Consider the following 12,412-nt stretch of genomic DNA (forward strand, 5'->3'; position numbering starts at 1 on the left):
CGTACAAATTGTGGAAATAATTTTCTAATGATAGGGTTTTATGGTTACGCCACTTTCTTTCGAAAGAAATTATAGAAATAGTTTAGTCTAATAATACGCAACAGTAGGTAACTAGAGTTATAATAAAATTGGATTGAAATTTTGTTTAGATTAAAACGATTTTAAAACCCCATAATTAATAAAATTATCAAGTAAAACAAGATATTAGATTTTTTTTATTTTTCTGTGACATTCAAACAGTGCTGTTTTTTAATTCTTAAACATTCAAATATTATACACAAAATACAGAGATATACAGGGTCCGGCAACACTTGTGTCCACCCCCAAAATCGTCAATAATTTTAAAGATAAAATTTTGAAAATTTGCATACGCTCACAGTTGACAAAGTTCTAGAAGCTGACGCAAAAATTTGTCTTTTATCACCGATAGCTTTGGCGTCGCGACGCCTTAAAAATGTAATTTTTAGTTAATTGTGAGGGTTTGCGATATCAACCTCTAATTTAATTTTTTTTCAATATAAATGTATTAAAAATATCTCAGTTGTCATTGTAGATTTAATGCAAATTGTCTTCAAAATTTGAGAAAAAAATGCTGTTTTATCAAGTTAGTTTCCAATTTCATTACGTCAAAATTGGGAACTACGTTTACACCCATCTGTCAACATCTTGTGGCACAAATGACATCTATCCTTTGGCACGCTTTAAATTGTAACAAAAGTCTTACTTGGTGAAATTGTCGCTTTGTCGATGTTAATTAACGATTTCTGGTATCCATAAAGTGCAACATGCCCGTGATAATCAAAATTAACCTTTATAAGAGAGAATGAAGTGACTTGTGGAATTTTCGTGTAAACGTTGCTTGCCACTGCGCTGTCATAATTTTGAAAACTAACTTGATAAAACAACGTTTTTTTCGCAAATTTTAAACACAATTTGCATTAGATTTAAAATAGAAACTCAGATATTTGTATCACAGTTATGTTGAAAAAAAATTGAATTCGCGAATATTTCTGCAAAAACTCAAAAATCGCTGAAAATTATACTTCTTAGGCGTCGCGACGCCAATCAAACCGTGATAAAAAACAAATTTTTGCGTCAATTTCTAGAGCTTTGTCAACTATGAGCGTATGCAAATTTTCAAAATTTTATCTTTAAAATTTAAGACGATTTTAGGGGTGGACACAAGTGTTGCCGGACCCTGTATAGAGAAAACATTTTTATTCCTTTATTTGGTCCACCTTTGCAATTCCGCCATGGATATTTGGTAATATTTGCTTCCAAACACTGATTATTATTAAATTTTGTCAAAATATTGTTCGCCCTCACCGTTCATTTCTGACTACAACTGTAAGACAATAATCCTACCGTACAATTTTTACAAAATCCGTCCGGAACCCTTTACAAAAAATTATAAGCCAAATCTAATTCCTTGAAATTATAATTATCAAAAACTCCTTCAACTAACATGTCTATGTTGTTAGAACTCAAGTCCAAAGACAGATTTTGCACGTTTAAACCACGGAGGACGTTTTTACTAATAACTGAAATGTTGTTGCATCTGAAATCGATCACTGGATTTGGCGTTTCCAAAAAAGAAAACGCACTCTCTACCAAAACTGAACCATAGTTTAAGTACATAGCAATATTGGTTAATAAAGGAACATGGGCAAATGCTTGAGGATTATAAACATACAAACGGTTTTCAGTCAGATCAAGTTTTCTTAAATTTGTTAGATTAAAAAATGAATCGTCTTCTATAAACTGAATCAAATTGCTTCCCAAAGAAATGACTTTCTGGTTTAAATTTTTAAAAGTTCCTTTCTTGATCACTGTTAAGTTGTTTCTGTCAAGAGATATGGCTTCAGTGATGTTTATAATTTTGTCTGACAAACATTCAATTTCTAAGTATTCAATATCACAAGAACAAATATACAAATGGCGAACTGATCGAATCAAGTTAAACATATTACAACATAAAAGTGGTATAAATTCCTCTCTGATATAAATATCACTATAGTTTATCGGAGGGTATAAAACTGTTGGCCTAAAGATTTCACTCGCTCCAGCAACAACTGAGTAATATGCAGCATATTCTATTTTTCTTTCTCGATAACAACTCAAAATATTATTCGTAGACAACAGGAGACATAACAACAACTCCTGCAACTTGGTCAGCATTTTTCAACAGATACTGATTCAGTTATCAAACTTAGAGCTTTTATAGATGGATAAAATGGACTACATTACAAAATAGGAGGCAACAATAGACATGAAGCAACACATTTCAGCTTCACAATAAAAGCATGTAGATCTAATTGGATCTAATTTCTTGTCATTTGGCGGCCTTGCTTTGCTTCATGTTTGAAGGTAAATAATGAAATGCTCAATAATGTCAAAAATTTCGAAATCTTTCTTTCTGAAATTTTCTTAGAAATTCATACATACCAATAAAACAAAAAATGGCAGCAATTCTTTCAATTTTACGACAAAGATTTTCTTCAAGTTTCCGTGGTTTAAAAGTTCCGCAGATTCCTGAATTTTTCATGGAAAACTCAATGAATACAACCGAATAGTTTGGAAGCTGTTTTTCCATAATTAATGAGACCATAAAAAAAAACTTTTATTTTATTTAGTTTTATAATCAACAACTCTGAAAATTCAATTAGTGCTATTTTTAAAACTCACAAATTCACACTTTGCTTAAAATTAAAACACCAACAAGATGAGTATACAAAACACAGAAATCTAACGTGGAAACATCTTCACTGCTCTGTTAGGTCCACCTTTACAATTATAATTTACATTATTTGTAATATTTGTTTCCAAACACTGGTCATTTAATTTTATCAAAATATTGTTGACGGTTTCCGTCTGATTGCAGCTGTACTTCAACTCTCGAATTGCACAATTTCTGCAAAAGCCTTCAGGAACACTTTCCAACGAATTATAGATCAAACTTAGTTCCCCGAAGATATAATTATCGAAAACTCCTTCCTCTAACACATTTATATTGTTAGAACTCAAGTCTAAAGACAAACTTTTCACGTTTAGACCGCGGAGAACATTTTTACTAATAATAGAAATATTGTTGCAACTAAAATAAATCATCAGATTTGCCGTTTCGATAAAAGAGAAAGAGCTCTCCTTCAAAACTGAAACGTAGTTTAAATTCATATGAACAAATGTTAGTGCAGGAACATGGACAAAAGCATGAGGATTATACACCAGCAACCGATTGTGTTCCAAATGAAGAACACTTAATTTTGTTAGGTTGACAAATGCATAATCTTCTATAAACTGAATCAAATTGTTCGTCAAGGAAATGGACTCCAGTTTTAAATTTTTAAAAGTACCTTTCTTGATCTCTGTTAACTCTTTTTTGTCAAGAAATATACTATAAGTAATGTGTGCAATTTTGTCTGACAAACATTCACTTTCTAGAGTTTTGATACCACAAGATATTATAGACAAGCTTCGAACTGGTTGAATGAAATTAAACATGCTGCAGCATAAATGTGGTATAAATTCCTCTTGGACACTAACACCAACACAGGCTGAAGGAACGGAAAGAACTGTTGAAAAAAAAACTTCGTTCTCAATAGTAAGGACTGCGTAAAGCACAGTATACTCTATTCTTCGTTCTAACGAACAACACAAAATGTTATTCGCGGACAAAAGAAGACAAAAAAACAATACCTCCAGCTTAAAAAACATTTTTATGCTAACGTGCTAAGCTTTATAACGATGGACATAAAGCAACAAATTTCAGCTTCACGATAAAAGCACTCCAAATAGATCTAATTGAATCCAATTTCATGGAACCAAAATTGGTTGTCATTTGGCGGCATTCCTTTGCTTTGTGTTTGAAGAGAAAATGTCAAAACCTTAGTAGTGTCATAATTTTTAAAAGGATTTTATCAAAAATGCTAGAATTTGAAGCGTGCTTTATGTGGGAAGGGTAATTAAAACAGGAAATGTAATTCTTTCAGTTTTACCACAAAGGTTTTCTCCAAGTTTGAAAGTTCATCAGAGTCCTGATTTTTTTATGTAAAATTTTAATCACATCAATTTCTCTACAGTTTTGGAAACGCCAAAACATCAAAATCTCTACTTCCAAATGTTTTACGTTTATAAAACTATCTTCCGAAAATTATAGCAGATTAATTTGGAAATTGTATTGTAATAACAAATAAAACTATAAAAGTGTTTATTTATACCTCTGTATTGACAACTTTGAATACCCGAACAGTGTTAGTTTGAAAACTTACAAACTCACACTTTGCTTAAAATTAAAAGACGAATAATATAAGTATACAAAACACAGAAATATAACAAGGAAACATCTTCACTCCTCGGCTAGGTCCACCTTTACAATTATAAAATAAACTATCTGTAATATTTTGTTTCAAACACTGGTCATTTAATTTTATTAAAATATTGTTGACGATTTCCGTCTGATTGCAGCTGTATTTCAACTGTCGAATTGTACAGTTTTTGCACAAGCCTTCCGGAACACTTTTCAATGAATTATAAATCAAATTTAATTCCTGGAAGTCATAATTATCAAAAACTCCTTGTCCTAACACCCCTATGTTGTTAGAACTTAAGTCTAAAAACAAACTTGTCACGTTTAGACCGCGAAGAACATTTTTACTAACGATAGAAATATTGTTACAACTGAAATAAATAATCGGATTTGGCGTTTCAATAAAAGAAAACGCACCCTCTTCCAAAACTGAAACGTAGTTTAAATTCATATGAATAACCCTCAGAGAAGGAACGTGAACAAAAGCATGGGAGTTATAAACCAGCAACCGGTTGTGGTTCAAATTAAGTTCATTTAATTTTGTTAGGTTGACAAATGCATCATCTTCTATAAACTGAATCAAATTGTTACCCAAGAAAATAAACTCCAGTTCTAAATTTTTAAAAGTTCCTCTCTTGATCTCTGTTAACTCGTTACGTTCAAAAGATACATTAATGACATTTGTAATTTTGTCCGATAAACAATCACTTTCTAGATTTTTGATGCCACAAGATGAAATTTTCAAAAATTGAACTGGTTCAATCAAATTAAACATATTGCACCATAAATATGGAATAAATTCCTCCTTGACACCAACATAAGAACTGATTGACGGAACATAGAGAACTGCTGAAGTAAAGATTTCGGTATCTCTAGTAGCGTCTGGATACTCCACAGAATACTGTATTTCTTGTTTTAAAGAATAACTCAAAATTTTATTCGTTAACAAGAGAAGACAGAAGAACAACTCCTGCAACTTAGTCAGCATTTTTAAGGTTATTGAATTTGGGGTTTTTATGGGTGGATAAGAGACTAAATTACAAAATTGTAGGCAACAATCGACTGAAGCAACAAATTTCACCATCACGATAAAAGCACTTCAGTCTAGATCTAATTGAATCCAATTTCTTTCATCGAAGTCTTCTGTCATAATTTATTTACAAAAGTCTGCAATCGTACGAATTTTGACCAAAAATCTAGAATTTGAAACATTTTTCATGTGGGAATAGTAATTAAAACAGAAAATGTAATTCTTTTAGTTTATTCACAAACATTTTCTCCACGTTTCCGCGGTTAGAAGTTCATCACAGACCTAATTTTTTTATATATAAGAGCAATAAAAGCAAGGCAAACACAACCTTTACAATTTTGGAAATTCAAAAATCAATCAAAATCTCCACTCCCAAATGTATTGCGGTTATGTCACTTTCTTTCAAAGGTTATATGTTATATCAGAATAATTTGTCATATTGTAACTAATAAAACTATAAAAAGTGATGTTTTTTTTTATTTCTCTGTATTTCATAACTCTGCGAACCCTAACATTGCTATTTTTAAAACAAATCAAATTCACACTTTACTTAAAATTAAAAGACGAACAAGATGAGTATACAAAACACAGAAATATAACGTGGAAACTTCTTCACTCCTCGGCTAGGTCCACCTTTACAATTATAAGTGAAACTATCTGTAATATTTTGTTTCAAACACTGGTCATTTAATTTTGACAAAATATTATCGACCATCACTGTTTGATTACAGCTGTACTCCAACTGTTGAATCGTACAATTTTTGCACAAGCCTTCAGGAACACCTTCCAACGAATTATAGATCAAATTTAGGTCCTGGAAATTATAATTATCGAAAACTCCTTCCGCTAACACTTCTATGTTGTTAGAACTCAAGTCTAAAGACAAGTTTTGCACATTTAGACCGTGGAGAACATTTTTACTAACGATAGAAATATTGTTGCAACTGAAAATAATAATCGGATTTGGAGTTTCAAAAAATGAAAACAAGGCCTCTTCTAAAACTGAAACGTAGTTTAAACTTAAATAAATATATCTTAGTAGAGGAACGTGGACAAAAGCATGGAGATTATAGATCAACAACCGGTTGTGTATTAAATTAAGCTCATGTAAGTTAGTAAGGTTGAAAAATGAATCGTCTTCTATAAACTGAATCAAATTGTTGTTCAAGGAAATGATTCGCAGTTTTATATTTTTAAAAGTTCCTTTTTTGATCTCTGTTAACTCGTTACGAGCAAGAGATATACTATTAGTGACAGTTGCAATTTTGTCTGACAAACATTCACTTTCTAGATTTTTGATGCCACAAGATAAAATATGCAAGATTGCAACTGGTTGAGTTAAATTAAACATGTTGCAGCATAAATGTGGTATAAATTCATCTACCACACTAACCTCAACACTGAATGACGGAACAGAAAGAACTGTTGAAATAAAGAATTCTCTCTTATTAGTAGGAAGAACCATGTAAAGCACAGAATACTGTATTCTTTGTTCTAAAAAACAACTCAAAATGTTATTCGTGGACAAGAGAAGACAAAAAAACACCTTCAGCTTTAACAACATTTTTGAGCAGACACTGATCCAGTTATCGAATTTTATAGGTGGATAGAACAAAATTACAAAATTGTAGGCAACAAGGAGCATGAAGCAACAAATTTTAGCTTCACGATAAAAGCACTCCAATCTAGATCTAATTATATTCAATTTCCTCATTTACCTCGGGATGGAACCAAAATTGTTGTAATTTGGCGACCTTTTTTTGAAGGAAAATTACCATATTATGTTGAAATTAGCTCTAAAAATCCGCTAATTTTCAAACAAAATCGGTCTTTTGAAAGTAGAAAGCAAAATTAAAACTCCTCCAGGAAAACGATTTTTCTTTGTTCATGTAACACTTCTGAAGAAATATGACCACACTGAAACCATTTCAGATCTCATCCACTTTCCCCACCGTTTCCATTCATACAAACTATTACATTTTTAATTGATGGTACTATAATAGTCTACATACAAAGTTAGAGCAAATAAATAATTCATAATGTCATTATAAGCAGAAAAAAACGTTATGTTTGCATTGTTCGAAGCATTGCTTTGTTGAAGTTTATTGTATGTTTATGTTAAGCAGAATCTGCATAATTACACGAATGAAGCGTCTCAAGTGGTAAAGACGATTTCCCATAACAGGCGAGACTTTAAATTTAAAAACGATAATTTTCTAATTAAACTCAAGTGAAAATCTACACTTCCTGCACTGGTTTAATAGGCGAAAAGCCGCGCTTAATTACAACTAGACATGGCTCGATTAATTTTAATCATAAATCAGTTACACGTATTAATTGGTTGTCAAAAGATATTATCTTACCTTGTTGATGGCATCTTCCGAAAAGGGGAATTGCCCGAACCGCGCTGATTCTTCGGAATTGGGAGCCATCGTGCTACTGGACCCAAAGAGATCACTGAAAAAATTCGTTTATAAGAAGACATTTTAATTTACACGTCGGCGTCGCTTGCGGATTATGTAAATAAGTTCCCAGTACCATAACATAAATCATAAATTTCTTGGAGCGGTTTCGATTTTTATTAAAGGGAAATTATGTAAGAGAGTCGATGAACCGGGCTCGCGAAAAGTATTTAAAACGGAGAGATCTTCAGGTTTTCACAGAATTTTTCAAAATGTTGGGATTGCGGGATGATTGAGTAAATTTATTTCTTCCATTAGATAATAAATTTAACAAAATGATTTCCTTCCACTACTGTAAAAACATAAAGGTTTCCCAGAAAAAAAAAGTGCCACTATAAATAGTTATAAAAGACTTTCAATGCCAATGCCAGTCTAAATCATCGGAAAGTTGGAAATAAAAACGCTGTTCAATTAGTGGAAAAAAAATGTCTTTATAGAAGTTCCCGTCAGTTCGACACAAATCGTCGTAGGGAATGTGTGTTTCACCACTGTGCCGAGTTGGTCAAATTTAGATTATTCTGAGTTAAGTTAAGTTCAGTGGTGACATTGTGTGTGGAGTGAGGGGCAAGATTTGATTATTTTCCGGAAGAGCTTCAGGTAAATTTTTTATTATTTCGATTTCGATAATTAAAAATTCAGTGCCTCATTTATTTCAAACAATTTTTGTTTGTGTATTACTTTTAAAACGTTCTAACAGTCGTAAGTCAAGCAAGATAAATTTCGAATTTTTTTATTTTGCAGATGGCACCAAAAATTTTCAAAAATTTTTGTTAAAGCTTGTAACTTTAGTAATTTTAACGCCACACTAATTAAATTTTGAAAGGTTAGTGATTTAAACTTGGTTACTAACTGTGCCAAATTTCAAAATAATAGAATAAACGCGACAGATTTTGAAAATTTGTATTAGGATGCACTGAACATTTGCAAAACTTTTTATTATAAGTTGTAATTCTGGTATTTTTAACGCCACTGTAATAAAATTTGGGGAGGTTACTAACTTAGACTTAGTTACCAAGTGTGCCAAATTTCAAAATTCTAGAACAAATGCGACAGATTTTAGAAATTTTTATTTTTAGTTAACTACGAAAGTTTTTATTATGGGTTGTATGTCTTAAAATTTTAACGTCCCAGCAATGAAATATAAAGAGGTTAGTTGTTTAGAGTGGTTTATTAACTGTGTTAAATTACAAAATTGTAAGTCAAACAACATAAATTTTGGAAGTTTCTATTTAAAGATAAATCACAATTTTTCAAAAATTTTTATTACATATTCTAACTTTGGTAATTTTAACGCCACAGCAATCAAATTTGGAGAAGTTACTAATTTGAACTTAGTTACTTACTGTGCCGAATTTCAAAATTCTAAAATAAACGCCACAGATTTTGGAAATTTTTATTTTTAGGGAGCACTGAAAATTTTCAAAACTTTTTATTATGGGTTGTTATTCTGGTAATTTCAACGCCACAGTAATCAAATTTAAGGAAGTTATTAATTTAGACTTAGTTACTAATTATGCCCAATTTCAAAATTTTAGAACAAAAGCGACAGATTTTGAAAATTTTTATTTTTAGAATGAACTGAAAATTTGCAGAACTTTTATTGTGGGTTGTTAGTCTGGTAATTTTAACTGTGTTAAATCGCAAAATTGTAAGTCAAACAACATAAAGTTTGTAATTTAAGATAAACCAAAATTTTTCAAAAATTTTTATTACCTACATCTTGTAACTGTTGTAATTTTAACGCCACAGCAATCAAATTTTGGGAAGTTACTAATCTAGAGTGGGCCTAATTTTAAAGTTCAAAAGCAAAAGCGATAGATTTTAAAAAAATTTATTTTTTGAGTAAACTAAAAATGTTTATTAAAGGTTGGTAATTTTAACGCCACAGGAATTAAATTTGGGGAGCTGAGTTACTTGGAGTTGCTTATTAACAGTGTAAACTTGCAAAATTGTAGATCAAACAAAGACAAATTTTGGATTTTTTTATTTTGCATTTGAACCAAAATTTTCCTGTAGACCCTGTAGACCTCCAGGCAAAATATTTAAAGAACAACGAACTCACAATCTTTAAGAAATTTATTACAGTAGATTATATCAAAGTAGAGACTATTCTATTCTTATTCGTCATATTTTAGTTCTATTCCACCTCATTTTCCAATAAATCACAGCAATTTTCAATCTTAAATTATCCCGGTCCTCACGTTGACCCTTGAGGTGTTCCTCTCTAATTATATAATCCGTAACGAACGGGTCTGTATTGAATTAATTTGTTTTTTTGGGCACTTTACTAATCATGCAAATCAGAATCATTGACGGATAATTGCCCGCCTCCAGCCAATTTTCTTAACGGAAAAGAGGAGGTGGAGTGAAAGAATTCGTGTGAACTCACTTTTTTACATTTTGATTGAAATTTTAGGATTTTTCAACACAATTTCCTCGTTAAAAGATTTTAGATTGTGGTCAACGCACAAAAGAAATTGTACTCATTTTTTGTACGACCACAAATGGAGATAACATGGAAATGAGGAAACAAAGAGGACAGTGGCAGGTGTGCAGTAGGCAATAAAATCGTAACCCATTTCCACTGATAAGTTGTGTTTTTGTGGGCATGTCGCAACTGTATTTTAAATAAATATTGAAATTAAATTTTGATGTTTTGTAGTGTGAAAATAAACCCACAACGCTTGAGCATTGTTTGCGATTTTTTCTTTCCGGCAACCTTGTTAATAAAAAACGACCATGCAAACCATATGTAACCATTAAAACTAAGATATTCATAAACCAGCGTTGTATATCATTGTTCCCTGTGGCACTGTAAATTAATATTTCTGACTAACCGACTTGTTTGCGTGTTTTACCATACAAGTAAGTCAGTAAACAAGCAGATAACTAGTTTGTATCATATAAGTTAGCAGAGCAAAATCTTTATGCATTCCTGAGACATTGTAGGGAATTTTTGAAGGCTTCTTCATTAACTTGATTCGACTCCTTAAATGTCAACAGAACCAGTAAATCTTTGACTATAAATTTCTCCAGTTTATGAATCGTAAACATGGAGCGATTAGTTTTACTTGATACTGCATCGAATTTTGCTTCAACTTCCTCTTGTAATTATCATAGCAGTGTGAGACTTTTTTATAGTTGAATGATTGAAACGGTCTACTTGTGTTATTATCGCATGTTACGAATGTTTTTTCACGCCCTACATACACAATTGACCTCTTGGATTGCACCAAAGCAGCATAAAATTGATCTTCAATGCGGGAATATTATAATCACTTAACCTGCTTCTTGCAACCAGTTAGAATCCTGCTATAACTGTATCGTTAAAGCAAATTCGTTGTGGATAGTAATTATGTAACATTAGAGCTTCTGGAATTGTGGCATCTGAAGAAACGTTGAGATTAAAAGATAATCCGATGTAAGTCACTTAGCATAAATGTGTGAAATTCCACCCTCCGCCAAAGAAGGTTCACCCATCAATTGCTGGATTAACCAAACAAATCAGAGCGACAGCGCGTTATTAATAACGTCCTGTTAGAGCGTGTGAAACTGGCTTTATCACAACCAGTATCTTAACAAAACAAGACAGGAAAAAATTTTGATGATATCTAATGGAGCACCTGAAAATTAACATTAATCCTTAACAGGAAGTGGGCGTGATTGAGCTTAGCAATGTCATTAAAACCGCAACTAACTTCTTCATTTTTTGGCATTGTTAAACCAAATTCACACAAGTTGATTGTTTTTGTTTTTCTTCATGTTTGTTGTTAAATGAACGGTATATCAGAGCGTCCGTCATCTGGTTAGCGTGTTTTTCTCCCACCAACATGTTGGGCATCGACTTCTTGGCACACGCTGTCAGGTCTTCAGAGATAGTAGCGGAACTTTTACTATTCTTCGCTTGGAAGGCTCGGATTCGAGGAAAATATGGCGCCGATTAAATAAACGTGACGCGGGTTACAAAGAAATAATTGGCGAGGAGGAAAGAAGAATGTGAAGAAAAAATTACCGCCGCTTTGTGGACGGGAAGGGAGGAAACTGTTAGATTCTTTGTAGCTTCAGCATTGGATTTTCCGTTTTAGTTTGAGGATGAAAAATTTCGTGAAAGATGTTTATGTTTATTGTTGTCATATAACATCCTCTGGGTTCTTTACGTTTTCAGGACTTTCTATTCTTTTATTCTTTTTATTACTTTTGAGTTTCTGAATTCATATCCGCGACCCAAAAACTTTATTTCTTCTAAATTATACGGTCGTTATATTAATTTTTGAAAACTTTAAAGCGCTGTAACTCTAGTAATTTTAATGCCACAGCAACCAAATTGCAGAAAAGTATTAATTTATATCCCGTTACTAACTCTACTTCATTTCTAAATTGTAGAGCAAAAATAACAAATTTTCCAAGCAAAAGTTTTTTACTAAAGGCTACATCTCTAGTACTTTTAACGCCATACCAATGAAATTTATAGAGGTTGTTTATTTGGAGTTACTTCTTCTGCTAAATTTCAAAATTCTAGAACAACCGCGACAGATTTTAAAAAAAAATATTTTTAGGGTAAAGTGAAAATTTACTAAACTTTTTATAATGGGTTGTGTGGCTGGTAATTTTAAC

The 12,412-nt window shown here is 31.8% G+C and overlaps 1 protein-coding gene across 2 annotated transcripts in view; it reads right to left on the minus strand.

The window, feature by feature from the left end:
* Positions 1-12,412, minus strand: part of mwh (multiple wing hairs) — a 50,816-nt gene that overhangs the window by 24,618 nt on the left and 13,786 nt on the right. For both annotated transcript variants that reach the window (XM_088041774.1, XM_088041775.1), the window contains exon 2: positions 7,700-7,793. In XM_088041774.1, coding sequence (XP_087897900.1) covers positions 7,700-7,793 — 94 coding nt within the window. The remainder of the gene's footprint in view (positions 1-7,699; positions 7,794-12,412) is intronic.

The sequence above is a fragment of the Gnatocerus cornutus genome, chromosome 7 (genome assembly GCF_029298725.1).
Source record: "Gnatocerus cornutus isolate USDA-ARS CGAHR chromosome 7, icGnaCorn1.1, whole genome shotgun sequence".
Classification (NCBI taxonomy): Eukaryota; Metazoa; Arthropoda; class Insecta; order Coleoptera; family Tenebrionidae; genus Gnatocerus; species Gnatocerus cornutus.